This window comes from Xenopus laevis, chromosome 2S (assembly GCF_017654675.1).
Source record: "Xenopus laevis strain J_2021 chromosome 2S, Xenopus_laevis_v10.1, whole genome shotgun sequence".
Classification (NCBI taxonomy): Eukaryota; Metazoa; Chordata; class Amphibia; order Anura; family Pipidae; genus Xenopus; species Xenopus laevis.
Genome location: NC_054374.1, coordinates 55,793,785 through 55,817,524, shown reverse-complemented (window position 1 = coordinate 55,817,524; position 23,740 = coordinate 55,793,785). Strand labels below are relative to the sequence as shown.

Sequence of the window (23,740 nt, the reverse complement as noted above, 5' to 3'; positions counted from 1 at the left end):
ATTTCCACGATTGCTACTCAGCAGCCTGTTTATATGAACTATAGTAGTGTTTCTGAAGCAAACAGATCAATTTTACCAATGCAGGGCCACATTACATGATATTTTTATTACTTTAAAAAACTTTAATTTTTCGGTTTTACTGTTCCTTTAAGGGTTGATATGATGACTGTGTGTATATTTATATATACACATAATTGTGTTATCTGTTATCCACTATTTAACCTGTGGCATATAGCCTTTTTTCAATTTCCGCCATTGTTACACAGCAGCTTGTTTATATGAACTATAGTAGTGTTTCTGAAGCAAACACATCAGTTTTATCAGGACAGGGCAACACTACATGTGACAGAGCATTTGTTTTTAGATGAGGTCAGTGACCCCCCCACTTGAAAACTGTAAAAAGTCGGAAGAAAAAGGCAAATAATGAAAAAAATAAAACCATAAATAATGAAGACCAGTTACCTAATGCATGCTAAGTAATTTTTTTTAGAAAAAATTGCCCCAGTATTAAAATTAACCTTTATCAATTTCTTTCATCCAGTATTTGGGGTCAATGTTAATCAGAGACTTACGAGGAACGGAATCAACACAAGACGCTTGTGCCAAGATGAGGGTAAGTGTGACTGAGTTGACTATAATGTCTGTTGCAGAACAGTATTGGGTTTGTGGTGGTCCGTAAAATACATTCCACAACACTATAACAAATGAAAATTCTATAAATCTTCTTTAAATTGTGACTAAGCACCTCTGTAATGCGCTATAGTGGGTGGGTCAAACCATTGTATATAAAACACTTTTAGAAATGCCAGGAGTCCATTTCGTGCAAAAGAAAAAGCACAGAAACACTCCAATGATTACCAGTTGCAGTAAAGTGCTTTATTTATCACACAAACACAACAGGGCAACCGTCCACACGTTAGAGATATATGTAGTGTAAATAATTGCCGGGGTTGTCTACCCCAGCATGCTGGAGAATGTCATTTTATTAACAATGTATCAAAGTCCATTGTTAAAGGAAAACTATAACCCCAAAATTTGATACTTAAAGGAATCAAAACACCTAAAAATTTAAGTTATTTAAAGGAATGACAATATATTATACTGTTTCCCTGCACTGGTAAAAAGTGACGTTCTGCTTCAAAAGTTCAGCTACAGTATAAACAAACCATGAGGAAAGCCATTGAAAGATGAAAAAGGAAAAAATGCACAGGATATGCAGCAGATAACAGTGCATTATTGTGCATAGATTATCTACTGTGTATCCTGTGCTTGAATGGCTGCCCTCATGCATTCACAGCAGCTTGTTTATATAAACTATAGTATAGTTTCTGAAGCGAACAGCCCAGTTTTACCAGTGTAGGGCAACAGTACATTATATTTTTACTACTTTAAAACACTTTCATATTTTGGTGTTACTGTTCCTTTAAACCACATATCACTTATATCAAATTAAATGGCATATTAAAGAATCTTGCCAAACTGGTGTGTGTGTGTATATATATGTGTGTATATATATATATATATATATATATATATATATATATATATATATATATATATATATATATATATATATATATATATATATATATATATATATATAAATGAAAATTTATATATATATATATATATGAAAAAAAATATATATATATATGTATATATATATATATATATATTTTTTTTTTTAACAGTTATTTTTTATTGAAATTTTAAAACATGCACAGACAAGATGTAATAAAGGTTACAACCATGAATTGTTGTCTACTTGTTTTCTTATACATGCATGTTAGTTTATATCACATCTGTCTTGGGGCTTAAGTAAATTATAATTGTTAGATAATACATTTTTGCATAGATATTATTGTTTACCATTGTTTACCATTGCTCCTTTGTTGGTGCTAGAGCTGATTTCCAATTGATGGCTATCAATTTTTTTGCATACATACGAATTTTACAAAACTGAGACAAGACTTCCACCTGATTAAGGAGAATTGGTAGTGGTTCTAGTTGGACTGAGGTGAAAGCAACATCTGAGCACTCCTCTAGTATATTTTTCCAAAATATTTGTATGTGGTGACAGGACTACTCCATATGTATAAAGTTGGCTGGAGTGTGATTACATTTTGGACATGTATTGGCAGGTATGGCATGATTCCTGTTGTGCAATCTGTGTGGGGTAAAGTATGTTCTATGGAGATACCTGACTTGGATCATTTTGTCTCTTACACTTATCAATGAATCATAAGATGATTCTAACATGTCTGTCCATATATCCAGTGATAGGGATGTGATATCTATGGCCCATTTGGCTTATAGTTTAGGAAGTACTGGTGGGGGGGGGGACTAAGTAATTTGTTGAATTGTGACAGAGGCTTTAGTAATCCTGGGGTGTGTGTATATTCTTCTAGCCTTGTGGGATTTGCATTAGCATATGGTAGTTGGACAGTAATGGTGTATCTTAACTGTAGGTATCGAAATAGCATTTTGTTTGGCAGGTTAAATTTGCCTTTGAGATCTTCAAATGGTAAAAGCTTGCCTTGATCAATTACGTCTCCAATGTATTTTATTTGGAATTGTGGCCAGAGTGAAGGATCTGGAATGGCTTTGAGGTGTGGTAGTTTGGGGTTAAACCATAGAGGTGAAAACTGTGAGCTGTAGTTTTTTCCCTGGGAAAGTGCTTTTGGGCTAATTTCCAGTAAGTTTTGGTGGCTTTCATGGTTCCTGTAACATTCTTATTAATACCAAATCCTCTGTGAAGCATGTTTTTTAATGCCTCTGATGATCCCACTAAATGTGACTCCAGTATAGTAGCTGCGTTCGAGCCGGTCGGGGAAGCCCACTACTGACAAGTAGTACACGTGCATGTTGGGGGCAGCTAAACCCGCAGCATCTATGGAGAGTTGTAGTGTGGCTCCTGAGACTCGGGGGGGGGGGCAGAGTTCCCCCAGTAGAGCGATGTAAGTAGCGAGTATATTTTTCTAAAGAGGCAGTTTGGAATGCATATGGGAGACTGGCGATATACATATGTGAACCGTGGAAGTAGAAGCATTTTCAACAGGTTGATTATTCCTTGTCAGAGGCAGCTGCACCCAAGTTTTGGTTTTGCCTTCCAAGCTAGTTAAAATAGGGTCCACATTTAACTCAAGGAACCTGTCTATGTCCCTGTGTATTACTATTCCCAAGTAATTAAATGAGTCGGCCCATGTTAAATCTGTCTGTATTTGTAATTGATCTGGAATGAACTGTCTATGGGAAACATTATAGATTTTGCCCAATAGATTTTGAGTCCTGAGAATGTTGCATGGCCATTAATAATTTCCAGTGGTGTGAGTGATGTATAGGGATTTTCAAGAAATAATAGAGTATCATCTGCATACATTGCTATTTTTTCCATATGCCGACCAACCTTGAGCCTAACAACATTTACATTTTAATATTGCTAGGGTCTCCATTGCTAGAGCAAATAACAGCGGAGGGAGAGAGGGCAACCCTGCCGAGTGCCCCTGTAGATAGTAAAGGACAACAACACAGTTTGGTTTGTTTTGACTTTTGCCAAAATTTTAGCATCTACATTTATTAGAGAGATGGGCCTATACAATGAGCATTGTAGTGGGTCCTTCTCAGGCTTGAGGAGTAGGGTGATTAATGTTTCTTCCATTGAGCTCGGCAAGGCCTCCCCCTCTAATACAGCATTATACAAACATTTTAACCTTGGTATCAATATTGGACCATGTGTCCCATACCATTCTGATGGCAGGCTATCTAAGCCAGGGGTTTTTCCTGGAGGAAGGGAGGTTATGGCCTCTAGTTTTTATTGGACTGTGATACCTTGGTCCAAAAATTTTTTTTCCTGATTTTCTAGTCTGTGTAGGGGTATCTTGTGTATGTAATCAGATATATCCTGTTTATTTACTGTTAATTTAGAGGCATATATTTGTGTATAATATGAGGCAAATATGCTGTTAATAATATTAATAGGAGAAGTAGAGGGTCTCCAGTAGTGTGTTCCCTGGCTATCACAAGTTGCTCCTTTAGTTAGATGTAGTTGATGAGTTGATCAATATGGTTTTCAGGGTTCCTCTGGACGAATTTGCCTTTGGGGTGATCTTTGTTGTTTAGGTGTTTGTGTTGCGTTGGGTGTTTTTTTCCAGCCATGTGGGAACCTCCTCTGTGCTGTTAAAAAAATTAACTTGGTTGTCTTTGACCACTCGCAGTTTGGCTTGGAATAACATGGCGTAGGTAATCTGTTTCTTCCGGAGTGCTTCCTTAGCTGAAGGATCCTCGTCCGAATTCCTTAATGAGCCATTGTTCAATAAAGAGTTCCATATGTTTCCCCTCAACCTGCTCCGGCATGCCAATTATGCCAATGTTATTTCGCCGTATGCAATTCTCAAAGTCATCCGCACGGGCCTCAAGGGTGAATATCTGGCAGTCTACTTGTTCCATTCTTTTTGGCCTTGACCTTGTCCTCTATGTTAGAGATACAGTGTTTCACTTCTGTGGTACGGTCCCTTAAGTTCTGTACTTCATGCTTAAGGACTGCAAAATTTGTGCCCAACTCCTCTAACTTTTGTACTACTGTATTGTGGTTGTGTGACATCATTTGTACAATTTCTGTTAATTTCGGCTCAGGTGGCTCCTGTGTGTCTGTTTCTTGTGGAGGGGACATTTCTGCAGAAAATTCCATTCATAGCTACAAAATGGCATATTAAAAACATCATAAGTGCACTTTCCTGCAAAAAGAATTCAGCTCTCTTTTCCCAGAAACTCTCAACTGTATCTATATAGCTTTATAACTACTTTATGGGATGCATTTCAAATGTTCATTGTTCTTATTGAACCTTTAACATCACTGTTGTAAGTGATAATGTTTTGTTCTCTGGGAGGATGTAAGAAAAAATATGCTCAAGATAATTTTTATACGACTCCTTATATATTTCTAAATGGCCAATAGTTATGAGATTACTACATCTCAAACCTGCAATTAGAACTCTTGTGCCAAATTAAAAATAAGTAAACGCTAAAATCTTGCAGTCTGTTTTGTTAAGTCACTGCTTACCAATAACTTTGCTACCATATTGCCCATATGACTACCCCATTGTTTTATTTCCTGGTGCAAGCCCCCTTAATAATTTATTCTAGTTAAAACTTAAGCTATGAAAATGTCTGTGCAGGACAATCTCTAACATAGGCTTATTCTGCTTCTGCATAGATTATGGAGGTATTCAAAAAAAATCATAGTACAAAACTTATTGACTGAAAGAGGCAATGATGTTTACTAAGCATTGTTGAGTTCCTACAATCTATAAAAATACTTGTGGGTGATGGATAATTAAGTAATTGAGTAATCCATAATTTCCTGGTCACCCTCAAGGCTATAAAAATAATCTTTCCCGTGAATTGCTCCTATCATGCTCACAGAACATAAAAATCTGGATGATATATGCAGCCTAATTCAAAATATCTAATTGCAAGAGATTTGGAATTAGTGCTGATTGTAGGTCACTTAGAAAGTTTCCAGGTGTGTTGTAAATTTTTTTTTTTTTTTTTTTTTTCCATTGGTACTTGACTTCTTGCTTGTTCCATCTATCCATCCTGTTTGCATAAGTCTTTGATTAAATGCTATTGAACTTTAGTCTGTTCTTCAGTGTCAAGCTTTCTCCAGACTTCCGCCCGATTTGCTATGTAACCCTGCCAGTGTCCTTTTTAATTATCATTTCTCTGCTGGAAACAGTCCCAGTAGAAGTGCAATATTAATAAAGCATTATTTTGCTGGAAGATGGTGGATTCTTGGGCCAAAGATTGGATCAAATGGTGGCCCTGTGCAGATTTTTAAACAGAATATTGCATAAACTAGAGTCAGATACAGTAAGCGCTTGATTTTCCAACCAGTTCAGTCTGTAAACCCCAACCAGATACTAGTGGACTAGGGCATAATTTTTTCAACCTACAAGATATAAATTTCCTCAGGAGTGGCTGAGTATGCAGGCAAAATTGTGCTGTATATGGGGTTGCTTAGCTTGAATGCATTTGTAGCAAGTAAAACATTTTCTAATTGTTGAAGCCTTTCTAAATACCTGGCTTTTCTCCTGCTATTATTTTAATATAGTCTTTTTTTATGCTAGCTATCACTTCTACCTGTGAATGTTTCTTGGAAATCATCATGTTCATAAACATGATTTCCTTAAAGGGATACTGTCATGTGGAAAAAATATTTTTTCAAAATGAACCCATTAATAGTGCTGCTCCAGCAGAATTCTGAACTGAAATCCATTTCTCAAAAGAGCAAACAGAATTTTTTATATTCAATTTTGAAATCTGACATGGGGCTAGACATATTGTCAATTTCACAGCTGCCCCAAGTCATGTGACTTGTGCTCTTATAAACTTCAATCACTCTTTACTGCAAGTTGGAGTGATATCAACCCCTCCCTCCCCCCCCCCCCCCCCAGCAGCCAAACAAAAGAACAATGGGAAGGTAACCAGATAACAGCTGCCTGGTAGATCTAAGAACAACACTCAATAGTAAAAACCCATGTCCCACTGAGACACATTCAGTTACATTGAGAAGGAAAAACAGCAGCCTGCCAGAACGCATTTCTCTCCTAAAGTGCAGGCACAAGTCACATGACCAGGGGCAGCTGGGAAATTGACAAAATGTCTAGCCCCATGTCAGATTTCAAAATTGAATATAAAAAATTCTGTTTGCTCTTTTGAGAAATGGATTTCAGTGCAGAATTCTGCTGGAGCAGCACTATTAACTGATTCATTTTGAATTGTTTATTTTTCCCATGACAGTATCCCTTTAATGAAAAAACTTAATCAATATCTAGATAGGATCAGTTGCCTTAAAGCTCTTTTCCCAAAACAGGTGTTCATGGTAGGCACTTTATATTATACTCTCAGAAGTACAGGCAGAGCCGGGCCAACCCAGCCAGGCGCCCTAGGCAACCTGGCTGGCCACGGCGCCGGCTGAGTGCGTGCTCTGGTGCGCATGTGCGTAACGCCGTTATAGTGCACATGCGCAAAACATGCGCAAAGTTGCACCATGGCGCGCATGCGCGAAACTACGGGCGCGCATGCGCAAAAGCGAAATTAAGAAAATATCCACGGCAGTCGGGGAGAGAAAGGACCGGACAATGGGGTGGGCGACAGAGCAGGTACGTGCCTGGCACCCCCCCAGCTTTGCGTCCTAGGCACGTGCCTACTCTGCCTACCCCTAGTTCCGGCCCTGAGTACAGGATAGGACATCTCAAGCCCAATATGGAGCTTATGAATCCAAATTCAATTATGACAAACAATATGTCAAAGATTAGGCGTGTGGTCCCTTCATCTATACTACCCCCCTAGTGCATGCAACCAAACCAACTTTGAAAATAACTATTTGGTCACCCAATTAGTAGAAGTTCCCAAAAATAAGAGGGGAAAAAATTCCTACCCAACTGCCAAGATGGCAGTCAGACTTGTATGTTGTGTACTTGACTTTTTCAATTGACATAGAAGTTAAGTACACCACATATAAGCAGTCAGAGATCCCAAAAACGGTGGATTGGAGACAAAGGATTTATGTACCTACTCTGCAGCCCTGGTTTGCTAACATTATATAGTTTAAAATCTACAAGGTGTAAGAGAGATTGGTACAGTTGCTTTTGAAGAATCTAATATATCTCAATAAAAAATCATGAGAAAAATTATTTATCTAAAGTGATTGGGGTTCTTTCTGCAGAAATCTACAGAACAAATGAAGAAAATACCTTGTATTACTCTTTCAATCAGCTACAGGGGTGTAAAATTCATTGATGCATCTAATCAGGTGAGTAAGTCCTTGGTCACAACATAATCTGCTTTATTTTTCTTTTTGTCTTGCTCACCTGATCATCATTTTGTGATTCTTACTTATGACAAAACATTTTTATAAATTCCCGTGCTGTGGCCTTTTTAAGTGTTCCACTTAATAGCAACACATACCTTAACAGACCCTTTTCTTTCCTAATGGGCAGGTGTAGACTGATATTCAGAATAAGCCCAGTCATTTCACGTACACAGAGGCCCAAACAGCCTCCCTCTTATCACAGCAGCCTAATCGATAGATTGCCAGCCCAGATCTGCTGAGAGGCTTATTAAAGGACCAATAACATCAAAAAATTTTTTTTGAAAATTGGTTAGTAAACAACGAAAAATAAACATCAAGGCAAATTAAACTTTTAAACAGTAAAGCCTTTATTAAGAAATAACTTACCAAAACTCCACTTCCTGTCCTCTGCAAAAAAGGCGAATGGGCGACCATCCATCCTGCAGAGCTCGATTTCTCCTCCTGGCTATTCTAGTGACAGTCTGCAGCGCTTCACCTATTCCCAGCAGCAGCAGGTACTGGAAGAGCTGGATCAGTGGGGTGCACATGCCACCTGCTCCGGGAGTTGTAGTGCCCCCGTCCGATGCTGGAAAACCCAAGACGAAGATCAACCCCCCTAAAAGCGATGAGACCGCCAATGCTAAACTACAGGACTGTTCTTTCCCCAGATCTGACACAAGCTCACAGCCATTATAAACAGGCCACAAATCCCGCGAGCTACAACATACCTCCAGTCGGCAGTCACGATTTCCCTCCCCGAGCAGAGACAGTGGATGTATAACCCGTGCGCTGAGATCACCGCTCCTACAGCAAAGCTCCACCTGCTCCGGGAGTTGTAGTGCCCCCGTCTACTTCTCAGTCCATGTCTCCTGCCCAAGATAAGAGTCCGGACAGCAGCAGCAGCATGTCCAACACATTGGACAGCAACACACTGGCTCAGCAAGGCAACTCCATGGATCGCGTGCGTGGCTCTTCCGCCTTCTCCTGCAGCAGCAGGCAGCTTCCAGACTCACAGACAGTATGCTGTGGGGCTGCCGCTGGACATGCTGCTGTCCGGACTCTGGGAGCTAGCTAGCGCGATTTTCAAATGTGTCAGCTGCGAGGAAGCGTTGTGGTTTCCGGAGGGTCTCGCTTTGCTGTAGGAGCGGTGATCTCAGTGCACGGGTTATACATCCACTGTCTCTGATCGGGGAGGGAAATCGTGACTGCCGACTGGAGGTATGTTGTAGCTCGCGGGATTTGTGGCCTGTTTATAATGGCTGTGAGCTTGTGTCAGATCTGGGGAAAGAACAGTCCTGTAGTTTAGCATTGGCGGTCTCATCGCTTTTAGGGGGGTTGATCTTCGTCTTGGGTTTTCCAGCATCGGACGGGGGCACTACAACTCCCGGAGCAGGTGGCATGCGCACCCCACTGATCCAGCTCTTCCAGTACCTGCTGCTGCTGGGAATAGGTGAAGCGCTGCAGACTGTCACTAGAATAGCCAGGAGGAGAAATCGAGCTCTGCAGGATGGATGGTCGCCCATTCGCCTTTTTTGCAGAGGACAGGAAGTGGAGTTTTGGTTAGTTATTTCTTAATAAAGGCTTTGCTGTTTAAAAGTTTAATTTGCCTTGATGTTTATTTTTCGTTGTTTACTAACCAATTTTCAAAAAAAATTTTTTGATGTTACTGGTCCTTTAAACACAGGGGAGACATGTGTCGAGGCTGTCAAATGAAAGGATTTATTAATGCGTGTGCAGTAAAATGGTAGCACTATCCTGAAGAACTAAGCAAGTCAAAATGTGCTTAATTGCCTGTTAGCACTTGCCATAGCAAAACTTTGGCTTTCTAAGTGGGCACAATGTAGCATGTTCCATAACACTTTACTAATTAAGAATGGTTTGCACAGGATATATTTTAAACTAGATGAATTAGGCCGCATTGAGTGTCCTCACCCAACTTAGAAAAGTAAATATAAATATTAGAAAAATGGGACTTCAACTCCAAATGACCAATTCACCATTACAATATTAATTTGGATATGGAATTACAAAATATTCTGAGAGTAAAAATAAAAGACAATATTTATTTGTTTACCACCATGCCATGAACTGGTTAAAAACATTTAAAAAACAAGGAAACAGCGCTGCATAAGGACTGAGGGATCCCTCTCCACTGACAAACATACAATGATAAATTAAAAGTTTGTAAAGTAGAACTGAGCCACTCAAAATAGGTAGCTGATAAAAGCCATCCTGGGTGGCTTAATTGTTTGCAATCAATGAAATGGGTGCACCTGGAACAAGGTCCAATGCTGGATAGTATTGTATCAGATGTTACAAAGTTGGGAAGAGTTTGCTGGAATAATTATTATTGATCCATAACACTCCAATGAGGTGTGGGCTAATCAGCCCTAGCTGTGTAGCCAGGTCGCTAAGGGGCTGTTGTATTAGACTGCAGTCTGTGAGTCAGAATGACGCTGCATTGGCGTGTAGCAAAATTATACATTCATAGTATTGGACCTTGTTCCAGGTGCACCCATTTCATTGATTGCAAACAATTAAGCCACCCAGGATGGCATTTATCAGCTACCTATTTTGAGTAGCTCAGTTCTACTTTACAAACTTTTAATTTATCATTGAATGTTTGTCAGTGGAGAGGGATCCCGCAGTCCTTATGCAGCGCTGTTTCCTTGGTTTTTAAATGTTTTTAACCAGTTCATGGCATGGTGGTAAATAAATATTGCCTTTTATTTTTACTCTCAGAATATTTTGTAATTCCATATCCAAATTAATATTGTAATGGTGAATTGGTCATTTGGAGTTGAAGTCCCATTTTTCTAATATTTATATTTCCATAACACTTTGTTACTCGTATAACTAGTAATGAAAATCTTATATTAAATTATGAAAAATCTAATCTTGTATTAGTCTGTGTAAAAATGCTACAGTCAACTATTAAAATATCTTTGCATTCCCTACATTTTTTTAATCCACATCTATTTTAATAGGCAGAAGTACCCATCTGTGATTTTTCCACTGTTAGGTTTTTAACAAAAATAAAAAGCTGTGTGTATCATTTTCGGACAAAACGTGGCAAAAAATTTCGCTCATCGCTACTTGTCACCCAAAACACGCTAGATTTTTATTCCTTTCAAAAAATTGCTACTTTGGCAGTGAGCCAGAGCAATGATGATAAAAAATTAAGTTAATTTAGGAGCTTAAAGCATTCACTTACATTTTTTCTTGCCTTTATCAAGCACCAGTTATATTTTCTTCTTGAAGCCTGCCCAAATGTTAAAATTATTAAGGCCTGCCCAAATGCACGTGCAGTGTTTCCAACTGGAAGCCTGAATCTTCTCCAGTTCACAGCTTCCCTGCTTTATTCTTAGATGCCTTATTCCTTTTTACCATTATATATTGATCGCACATAACTTTCAGCTTCCCCTCCCAGGCCCGGATTTGTGGGCAGGCCACAAAGACCCAGGCCTAGGGTGGCAAATATTGGTGGGTGGGGGTGGCATGGCATCTGCTAGCTATATCAAGAGTTTGTAAAGCACCAGAGCCAGCAGATGCGCAGGCATTTCCAGCCCTGTCCCCTCCCCAAACTGATTTGTTTTCTGGTAAAACATCACAGTTGAAGGAGAACCCGCCCAATAAGAAGATCCCCAACCTACTACCCTAGGTAGTCCTCCCCTCTGCATAGTTAGTTACCCCTGAAATAGACCCTAAGAGTTTGTTCACGTATCGGTGCATGATTGTTAAAACTGGAACCATGACTCCAGTTTTCATAAATGCGTGACAGCACTCCACGTAGCTTCTTTAAAAACACTTGCCTTTAATTATAACATTTCTGGGCAGCATAACGTATGCAGTGTTTTGAGTGGCACTCTGCTCTTTATCAAGCATAAAACACCATGCCACATTCATTCTTGATATTGAGTCCAATACTTGGAATCTCAGACTAATGTTGTGACACTTTCATTAAAGTGCTTGGCAACTGATTGATTTAATTTGTTTCTGATAGTTCTGTTATCTTGTCCCTCACACAGCGGATAGTTAAAAGGGAATCCTTTCATCATCTTATTTCCTGCTCTTATTCATTCTATGTTGCATAACCTCACGTTTTGTTTTTTTCCAACATCCAAATATCCTCTTGCTTTGAATTTATTCTCCATATCTTCCATTTGCCATGTTAGGCTTTCTGCATTTTTACAATGTACTTTACTCTCAATAGCTGTGATCTTGGAAGGGATTTTTTTATATTTGATGGATGGAAAGAGTCGTATCACAAAAGTGTGTTCTTATCTGATAGATCTGATCTATATCTGTCACCAGATGCCCTTACACTGATCCTTTCACCATTACATCCAAAAAGGAATACTTAAACCTGTTGCCCTGCCCGTAGTGAAACCAACATTTACAAAACTGTTTGGATGCTTATGTTATTTACAGAACATACAGCTTTTGTGAAACTGGAGTTTTGTGTGGAGTAGAGATTGCTGCTGCTATATTGCTTCAAGAGTTGAGAAAAAAGGGACTGGGAAATGCAGCTTTCAGTAGCTTTCATTTTTGCTTCTATTCAAACTTAATTTTTTTTATTATATATGGAAAGAACTCATCTTGAATTAAGGATTCATTTCTAGACTAAACCTCTGAGGCACAGTTAATCTTTATTCTTTGAAACAGAATAATGCATAAACAGTAAGCAGTTCACACATTTTTTTTCAGTGGTTATCATAACACCTATATAATACTGAACAGACTGGTAACTTTTTTTACCGCTAGACTAGAAAAAAATGCTCCTTTAAAAGTTTGCTCTATTATATTTCCATGAGTGCCTTTTACTTGATTTTGATTAACTTGAGGATTCTGTTATCTGCCTTTACAGAATGAAATTGCAGAACATGAAATTCGGAACATTTCCTGTGCAGCTCAAGATCCAGAGGACCTCTGTACTTTTGCCTACATCACCAAGGACCTACAAACTAGCCACCATTATTGCCATGTGTTTAGCACTGCTGATGTGGTGAGTCTGAGATAAAAAGGGTTAACTGAACATTGCTAGATGGTGGAAAGCAAGCTTCCCTGTGAATTGGTACATTGTTATTCTGAGGTACAGTGTACCTTGCTTAGCAAGCAAGTGGAAATGAGAGTGAGAGATATGGTATTCAGGCAAGCCTAGAATACATTTGGGAACACATCTGAAAAGGGACAGACCAAGTCATTCAATTCAGGTGCAGAAATTAGAGGCAAGACAAAAAAAGATGTAAACAGGCTGCGTCAAACACCTTAATTAAAAATCAAACTACTCAAAGATGAACCAAAGCATTTATTTACTAAAATAAATGAATTTGTGCATAGACAACCCATACATCATGCGATACATATTTACGTTAAAAAAGTATGCTTTTTTTTTTTCTTTAGAAATGAGAAACTGATTGCTTTAGTTGCAAAAATATATTTTTTCAAAAGAAAAATACAACTGTTGTAGCGAGATTTTAACAGAATGCAGCACAACATGGTTTTGATGTCCAAATAAAACTATATACCAATCCTTGCAATTATCCATACAGAGAATATACGTGAGGAGAAGGAATGGCGGAGCTCAACCGCACACAGTGTCTCACATAATCCGTCGCTGCTATCGCAGGATCTCAGTCACTAGATCTGATGTTTAGACTGCACAAAAGTTTTTTCTTTCCCACTCTCAGCGCTGACAGACTTCTCACTGGGAGAACGTGTGTATATATCAGAAGTGGCTTTATTGGAGCAATACACAGTGGTAATACAGTGGTGGGTGTACAGCAAACTGACTCGTTTCGTGACCCTAAACAACCGGGCACTTCCTCAAAGTTCAAACGTGAGTGACAGGCAAATGCTTTAAATACACCTACAAACATGCATAATTAATTAATTAATTAATTCAACAAGTGCTATATACAACTAAACAATTGAATAGTTGAGTAGTTGAATGGTATATGTTTATAACTTCACGAATATTTTAACATTGCACATAAAAAATCTTTTTATCATGAATTTTTATTATTTTACAGGTGTTATTAATTCTAATAATGATGAAAATTGAAGTTATAAACATATACCATTCAACTACTCAAGTATTCAATTGTTTAGTTGTATATAGCACTTGTTGAATTAATTAATTAATTAATTAATTATGCACGTTTGTAGGTGTATATAAAGCATTTGCTTGTCACTCACGTTTGAACTTTGAGGAAGTTCACCCACCACTGTATTACCACTGTGTATTGCTCCAATAAAACCAATCCTTGCAATGCATATGATTCAAATATGAATGACATTGTACATGAATCAATTTCCAGAAGCAATTAGCTATTAAGACATTAGGTAGAAAAAACGTTAGCAAGAAATTCATGAGCTAAATTCAATTACCTTATAAATTGTGTTCATTAAAGTTTAGTTAAATTATGCGATTAAAACAATGCAGTATTATGTGGATCCGGCACATACAGCATTAAGTAAAGACTCACAAGCCTTTGTATAATAGGGTCTTTATAATAGGAGTTATACCATCTTCAAGAGGGAACCAATCAGTGTTGCCCGCTATCTCCATTTATATTCATTTGGGCATTTATAAGAGACATTGTAAATATTTATGATTTTACTATGGGCCAAAAATGAATGCATAGTTGCTGATGACATACAGTAGTAGTTTTATTTACAAATCTATTCACTATACTACCAAACCTAAACCACACACTGTGGCATTTGTACACATTACTGGCCTCAAGGTCACTCAGGGACAGGCAAGCTATGAACATTAACTCCCTGCAGTATGTTCTACAGCTGAATTTTAGTCTTATGAGATAAGTTAGAATACATGACTAAAATAATCTTGCCCATTTTCCTGCAGCCCCCAAATTAATTCAGAGCCTAATTGTAAGAATGGAAAAAATACCCCAAATTTTTATAATTTATGGAATCAATTGAGGGAATGTAATATTGGTCACTAACAACAAAATCGTTCACAGTCTAATTGCAATGTGAATAAATATTCGCAAACTAAATAATTTTGCCTTTGTTAGCACTTTTCCCCTCATACAAAAAGTTGGATAATGGATGCAAATGTTATAGTTTAGTGATACTGCACAGTGTATGTAATAAAACTTCTTATAGAAAAGTTATGTTTGCTCCAAAAGTTTACGCCTCATTCAAGCTGGTTTTAAAAGTTTGAATTGATATTCATATTCGAATAATATTCGAATGAAGAATATTACATTGCAACATGCAAATTTTTATTCTTATGTAAACGCAAATTTTTTCGCATCACGATTTTATTACATTTCCCCCAATATGTGTTATTTAAAGACACTCTAAGGTGGCATTCTTGCACCTTTACCAATACCTTCTAGAAGCATAATTTTCATATATAACACATTGGGAAGGTGATTTAGGACAGGATTTATGGTAGGTGGTAGACAACACATCATTCATCACCCCCCCCCCAAAGATTACATCAAAAACATACAGAGATGTGGTGAGGAGTACATGGTCCTCCACATGTGATGTTCATGTGAATTTATACATTTATATATAGTCAAAGGGTGATAGGATCACCCATCTAGAATATTTAGTTCAGTTTTTGTCCCCACTTTTTAGCTACCTATGTGAATTTTAATTGTGCTCTCGGCGCTAGCAATGCATCCTTCCCCCTGACCTGTTTCAAAGCAAAAGAGGCAAGCATCAAGGGGTTGAAGGGATGCAGCATTGGGGCAGCTGTCTCAGGTGACAGTAGCCCCTGGAATAAAGGCTGTAAAGTTAAAAAACATACATTTTATTTAGTACATTTAAAAAAGCAGGTTGACGTTTCGTTCGGGATTCAGGTCTGGCAGATTGCTAATATGGTGCTGCTATTTAAAAAGTGATCCCGTTCTCAGCCTCAAACTATAGGCCGGTTAGTCTGACATCAGTGGTAGGAAATCTTTTTGAAGGGCTGTTAATGGATAATTTGGACATTTTCTAATTGGACCAGTGTTAGTGCCGCAGGGCTCTGTACATGGTCTTCTGCTTTTCAACTTGTTTATTAATGACCTGAAGGTAATACATATGGACTGTATACCTTTTATAATAATAAATATAACTAACCCTAGCTCAGAAGTATGTACCTGTGAGCCTTAGCCCTCTGCATGCTGAACGGAAATGCTAGTCTGTTTGTATGCTATTAACCCCTTAGTGGCTGTGGAATCAAGTGCGATCAAGATAATTTCTTGTAACATAACAAACATAACCCCAACTAATAGTTAATGGAGCTGTAAAGCAAAAAATATATTTTTCCCATGTGCATTATAGCATATTGCTATTGAAGCAGTATTTGTCTGCCATTTAGCATTTTTAAAAGTTTAGCTACAGTCATATGAAAAAGTTTGGAAACCCCTCTTAATTCTTTTGAGTTTTGTTTATCAGTGGCAGAGCTTTCAAAGTAGCAACTTCCTTTTAATATATAACATGCCTTATGGAAACAGTAGTATTTCAGCAGTGACAAGGTTTATTGCATTAACAGAAAATATGCCAAATGCATCATAGCAAAATTAGAAAGGTGCATAAAGTTGGGCACCCCAACAGAGATATTACATCAATACTTAGTTGAGCCTTTTTTTGCAAATGTAACAGCCCCTTTGAAGAGTGTCTGGATTCTGGATGGCGGTATTTTTGACCATTTGTCCATACAAAATCTCTCCAGTTCAGTTAAATTTGATGGCTGCCGAGCATAGACAGCCTGCTTCAAATCATCCCATAGATTTTCGATGATATTCAAGTTGGGGGACTGTGATGGCCATTCCAGAATATTGTACTTCTCCCTCTGCATAAATGCCTTTGTAGATTTCAAAGTGTGTTTAGGGTCATTGTCTTGTTGGAATATCCAAACCCTGCGTAATTCCAATTTTGTGACTGATGCCTGAACATCCTGAAGAATTTGTTGACATTGGGTTGAATTCATCCGACCCTCGACTTTACCAAGGGCCCCAGTCCAAGTCTGTTTGGGGCGTTAGTGCAGAAAGGGTTTCTTTCTCATCACCCTGCCATACAGATTTTCCTTGTGCAAATTGCACAATTTGGAGTTGATCTTTGGGTTGTCTCTAACCATTCTCACAATGCTCCGCATATGCCGCTCCTGTATTTTTCTTGGCCTGTCAGACCTGGGTTTTACTGCAACTGTGCCTGTGGCCTTCCATTTCCTGATTACATTACTTACAGTTGAAACAGACAGTTTAAACCTCTGAGATAGCTTTTTGAAGCCTTCCCCTAAACCATCATACTGAACAATCTTTGTTTTCAGATATTTTGAGAATTGTTTTGAGGAATACCATGCTTTCACTCTTCAGAGGAGAGTCAAACAGAAGCACAACTTGCAATTGGCCACCTTAAATACCTTTTCTCATGAATGGACACATCTGCCTTTGAAGTTCAAGGCTTAATGAGCTAATCCAACCAATCTGGTGTTGCCAGTAATCAGCATTGAGCAGTTACATGCATTCAAATTAGCAAAATTACAAGAGTACCCAAATTTTTGTGTAACAAAACCATCTTTCATAAATGGGAAACCTCTGATTTTAATCAGCTGGAGGTGCTCTACAGTGTGATAGTTTAATATATATATATATATATATATATATATATATATATATATTTGATATACTTTCCCTAGACATCCATAGCACTGACGGGCACTTAATGCATGTGTAGTAAAAGGTAACACTGGATGTCTGGGAATAAGGTAAGCATTGCACTCATTTCCATAAACCAGACTATTTTTTTCCTAAGAGGTGTAAATATTATAGGATCCATTGTGGAGAGCCTTACATCCTTTAATATTTTTACTGCTGTACTGTAGCTCATCTTCACTTTTGTTAATTTTATTAATCGCATTAATCACTTTAATTTTATTTGCTTTTCTTGACTGTCCTTCAGAACCAGGCCTATGAGATTATTCTTACCCTTGGCCAAGCATTTGAAGTTGCATATCAACTAGCCTTGCAAGCCCAAAAATCACGGCACCCTGAAGATGTAGCCATAAGGCTAGCTAAACCTGTTCCTAAGCCTCGGGGCAGTATTCGTCGACAAACAGTGAGTATCCATTAAAAAACATTTTTAATACCAAAAGAATATGCAGGACCTTATTCATATATAGGCATAATATAGATACCTATATAGAAAACATATGCTAAAAAAATACACATTTGATTTAAAAAAAAAAAAAAACCTCTTAAGATATTATTATGACCACTAGCCTGTACCAAAAAGTGCAGACAATATAACTTAAAACCCAGTGTTCCTGCCACCAATGAAAAGTTAAAATAGTTAATCTAATTCAGTTTATGTATACAAATTGATAACACCAATGTTTACTTCAAGGTCATTTCAAAAGATCCAAAACTGATCATTATAGTAGTTCATAGCATATTATTTTGCCACCGTGCTCCACGCACCAAATCTTTTTGTTCCTCTTTCTGTTTCCAAAATGTTGAGAGGTATGGTTATGAGCAGATCGCCACAGGCAGTTGAACTCAACAGGACTAAAATGAATATGTAGATCTTGCTGACATTTATTCCAAAACTGTTAAAAAAATCTCCTATACATAAATCAGACCAGTAGGTCAAAGAATATTTTTTTTTACCAGGGTTGGTTTAGGCAGTTGGAGAGCACCAAAAATGTCTGTACACTGGAAAACGATAAAAGTAGGGGTTTAAAGGTCACAGCAACTTCCTGGACTACAGGGAGAGGGGAAGGAGAAATATAACAATGCAACATACAACTTAAACAAGCTATCCATACAAATATAAACGAAACATACAATTATATCATGCAAGTCCATAAACATTGGGATTCTTGTACTCTGTCCTATAACAAGAAAGAGAGAGAGAGAAAAAAAACAAAAAATCATGCATAGCAATACAGGTTCTAGAGTCCTTTGCAGACATCTTATGCTTATATAATCAGTCCTCAGGGTGCTGAGGTGTCAGGTGAAGCAAAGTCTTCTCTTGATATAAATTGGACCAATTCAGTAACAAGTCTGAAGAAAACTTGGGTAGTGTCACCTTTGGCTGCCTTTACGTCAACCTTTTATAACTCCTTGCTGTCACTAGGCAAAGTCTTTTTAAGAAGTCCCACAGCTCATTTTGATGAACAAGATCACCTGCTTGTTTATAAGGCTTTGACTCTAGGCACTTGTTCTGAGCCTGGAGAAACATGCAAACACTCCTTTCTCCAGTGATTCAACATCACAATAAAAATATGAATATACTTTTTAGAGACTGCTGCAATCAAATTGTCCTTGAGGAACCATAACAATCTTTTGTGTCAGTAGAGTATTGTGCATCAGTATTATTGGAACTATTAGTTCTAAACCATCTTTAGTAGGACATAATGAAATAATCTCGGGAGAAGTCTGGCACTGATAACCACGTTGCTTTGCTACTGTGACTGGTGGCAGATATTGATCTGGTAACAAGTTATGCTGTGATAAGATCCGTGGAGATGTTGTCCATTAACAAGGGGGTATCCCAGTTAGGAATTTCTGTAGTCCATTCTCTATGCAAAAATGTTCCTGAGTCTGGTGCGCTTGTTCGATATAGAATCCCCAATGTCTAAATAAAGATAGAAATTCTATATAGTATATTAAAGTTTTTCCCGACAGATAAGTAGGTTAGTCGGATCTACTCACAAATTAGCTGCTTGATTTTATGTTTGTCACAGGGATCGTTGCAGCGTGCACTCGAAGTAATGTCCGATATATCTAGGGGGAAATTGTATAGTATAATATCGCCGGAGCTTGTGTTTCGCCCTGCGGGCAAATTGCACTTACCGAGCCTTTTGTATGTAATGCGCCTGGTTCAAATAGATTGTTATGTGGGAGCTGGACTGTCAGTTTGCGATGATTACAGGTAAAGCTCCTGTCTCAAAGTGTCTGGCGTTCAGTGCTTATGTCGGCACGGGTCTGTTGCCGGGGTCCCTTTACATGTGTTGGTTCGGCGGTCCGGTATCCGACTTTGGGGATAATATAATCTACTCCACTCGTAATTTGTAAGATAATATAATTTATTTAATAGCAGAGGCCCAACGCGTTTCGTATGGTATATACTTCATCAGGAGCATATATTCAATTGTGTTTCGACATGCCTTAAATACACTCCATTGGTTACCACCTTGGGTTCATTAACATAACATTAACACAGGTGTAATAAAATATCAATGTGGTTAACACCGCTAAAATACAGACATGTAATTATACATATATATATATACATACATACATACATACATATATATATATATATATATATATATATATATATATATATATATATATATATATATATATATATATATTTAAAACAATAATTTATTAATCATTTAAAAAACATTTTAAATCAATCTCTATATTGAGACCTTGTAACATACATAGTAACATAGTAAGTAAGGTTGAAAAAAGACACATGTCCATCTCGTTCAACCTTTTTTTTTTTTTTTTTGTTTATTAACTACCTATCTGCCAGTTGATCCAGAGGAAGGCAAAAAACCCATCTGAAGCCTCTCCAATTTGCCTTAGATGGGGAAAAATTCCTTCCTGACTCCAAAATGGCAATCGGACTAGTCCCTGGATCAACTTGGACTATGAGCTATTTCCCATAACCCTGTATTCCTTCACTTGCTAAAAAGCCATCCAACCCCTTCTTAAAGCTATCTAATGTATCAGCCTGTACAACTGATTCAGGGAGAGAATTCCACATCTTCACAGCTCTCACTGTAAAAAAACCCTTCCGAATATTTAGGCGGAACCTCTTTTCTTCTAATCGGAATGGGTGACCTCGTGTCAGCTGGAAAGACCTACTGGTAAATAAAGCATTAGAGAGATTGTTATATGATCCCCTTATATATTTATACATAGTCATCATATCACCCCTTAAGCGCCTCTTCTCCAGCGTGAACATCTCCAATTTGGCCAGTCTTTCCTCATAGCTAAGATTTTCAATACCTTTTACCAGCTTAGTTGCCCTTCTCTGTACCCTCTCTAATACAATAATATCCTGTTTGAGTGATGGAGACCAAAACTGTACGGCATATTCTAGATGGGGCCTTACAAGTGCTCTATACAGTGGAAGAATGACCCCCTCCTCCCTTGACTCTATGCCCCTTTTAATACAGCTCAAGTTTTTAACTTGTGTATCCAGAGAGTCTCTTCTCTGGATATTGTATTAATGATGTCACTTCCACGCCAATGTACTTTCTTCTGTACGATGCCCATAAATTTAAGCAGAGAGGGATCTGAATTATGAAATTTTTTAAAATGTGCAGACACACTGAGAGTCAGTAATCCTTTTCTGCTATTATTCATATGCTCTCTTATTCGCTTTTTCAAGGTTCTGTTAGTTCTACCTACATATTGCAAGCCGCAAGGGCACTGAAGCAGATATATGACATTGTTACTATTACAAGTAATTTTACTTTTAATATCAAATTCGGTGTTTGTTACGTTAGATTTCAATTTTGTCACTTTTCTGTCGTTTATTTTGCTAGTCTTGCATCCTTTGCATGTCCTGCACGTAAAAAATCCTTTTATTATTCCTGTATGAAATGGATATAGTATCGATTTTTGATCTTTAAGAGGTAGGCAGTTTGGCACCAGCAAATTTTTGATTGTGCATGGTTTCCTATAAATTATGCGAGGTTTCTCAGACAGATGATCTTGGAGATCTTTATCCTTGCAGAGGATGTTCCAGTGTTTTTGCATTATTTTCTTAAATTTCTTATTAGAGTTGTTATAGGTACTAATAAAAGGGATATAGTTATTTCATGTGTTTTTTTGTTATTTTCCAGCAGTTCATTAACATACTAATTATGTTAATGAACCCAAGGTTGTAACCAGTGGGGTGTATTTAAGGCATGACGAAACACAATTGAATATATGCCACTGATGAAGTATATACCATACGAAGCGCGTTGGGCCTCTGCTATTAAATACATTATATTATCTTATAAATTACGAGTGGAGTAGATTATATTATCCCCAAAATCGGATACCGGGCCGCCGAACCAACACATGTAAAGGGAGCCCGGTAACAGACCCGTGCCGACATAAGCACAGGACGCCAGACACGTGTTGTGTTCGAAGTAAAAACGTTTGATTGAACGTTTTGAAGGATTTCATCCATCGATCAAAAGATTTTTCTTCGACTGCTTTAGAAGGTCCCCCATAGGCTAACATAGCACTTTGGCAGGTTTAATTTGAGTTTTGAGTTTAAGTTTAATATTTAAGTAATATTGTACAAGGAACAGAATGCTAACTGCTTTTTTGGTTGTAGATCATAATGGGACATCATCACTAAAAGTAGACCTCATATTAGTAAAGGAAAAGAGATGTAGCTTCTTTCAGATGTGTGATTTTTGGTTGAGCTTTGGCCTTAGTCACTTTTGCTAAGCTGAGCCTTTACTGATTAAGGGAATCACATTTGCTTAACTCTCCTAGAGAATCCTCTGTGTTGGTGCTCTTTTAGAAAGATGAATATTTAATGCTCAGTCTGTGATAATGTTCAAAGGCAGTAGCAAAGCCTTTGATAGTGCCCTCTAGGTGCAGTACTTTCTGTTCAGGTTCACTAACCACAGACATGCAGTGTACTGTTTTGTTCCATAGTTCAGTGAGATTATCTGAGAGTTGCTCTTTAGTAGTCTCAAATTTTTCCTTCCTTTCAGAAGTCTGAGTGTTCTCAATCTACTGCATGCTTATAATTAACCATGGTCACAAGTAGCATTTCAAAGCTGAAATCCACCCCATGTGACCACTAACGGGTGGATGTGTTCCTGTCCGTATGACAATGAAGATTTTCACTTCATTGTTCACATGTATACCTACGAGAAATCGACTGACACCCTCGGCAGCAGAACCAAGCTCAATCCTAACCAAGGATGTTTGTTACTAGATTTGTGCCTTAACACCACATACTTTAAGTACAAGGACCTTTTTTATAGAAATAAACATGGCTGTACAATGGGTTCTCTAGTCTCTCCCATTGTAGCCAACTTGTACATGGAAGAAGTGGAAAGGAGGGCCTTACTTACTTTCGAGGGAACTTCACAAAGTCATTGGTTCAGATATGTGGATGACACTTGGGTGTCCAGTTGTTTCTTGAATTAATTATATTAGATGTTCCTGTCAGTGTTAACTGAATAGGGTGCAGATTGACATTTTCTCCTTCTTTCTTCTAAATGCAATGGATGCCCTTGTGTCTGATGGTAGGATCTACTGGTAAATAAAGTATCAGAGACATTAATATATGGTCCTCTTATGTATTTATACAGTTATGATATTTGCCTTTAAAGCAGGGGTGCCCAGGATGTAGATCGCGGTCTACCAGTAGATCCCAGTAATGTTTCTGGTAGACCGTGAGCTAGGGAGGGCGGGCGGGCGGGCAGGGCTCAGCAGCATGAAGGATGGGAGAGAGGGCAGGATCACAACACTGAACAAAGGACAAGGACAAGCGGGAGGGCGAGACCACAGAACGAAGGATGGGAGAGAGGATTAGATCACAGCACAGCACGAAGGATATGAGAGAGGGCGGGATCACAGCATGAAGGATAGGAGAGAGGGTGGGATCACAGCACGAAGGATATGAGAGAGGGCGGGATCACAGCACGAAGGATAGGAGAGAGGGTGGGATCAAAGCACGAAGGATGGGAGAGAAGGTGTGAGCACAGCACGAAGGATGGGAGGGAAGGCGGGCTCACAGCACGAAGGATGTGAAGGAGAGCTGAGCATGAAGGCAGGGCTAAGCACTGAGGGCTACTCAGATTCCCTCTCTCCCCACTCACTGAACTGATAAGTGCAGCAGTACAAAGCTAAGCAGTTTTTATTAGTTGTACTGCCTGCTGGCACC

The 23,740-nt window shown here is 38.2% G+C and overlaps 1 protein-coding gene across 7 annotated transcripts in view; it reads left to right on the top strand.

Annotated features, from left to right (window-relative positions):
- Nucleotides 1–23,740, top strand: part of anks1a.S (ankyrin repeat and sterile alpha motif domain containing 1A S homeolog) — a 184,458-nt gene that overhangs the window by 145,297 nt on the left and 15,421 nt on the right. For 6 of the 7 annotated variants that reach the window (XM_018248197.2, XM_018248199.2, XM_018248196.2 and 3 more), the window contains 4 exon segments: nt 542–613; nt 7,727–7,813; nt 12,720–12,857; nt 17,780–17,935. In XM_018248197.2, the coding sequence (XP_018103686.1) occupies nt 542–613; nt 7,727–7,813; nt 12,720–12,857; nt 17,780–17,935 (453 nt within the window). 7 annotated transcript variants of the gene reach the window in all.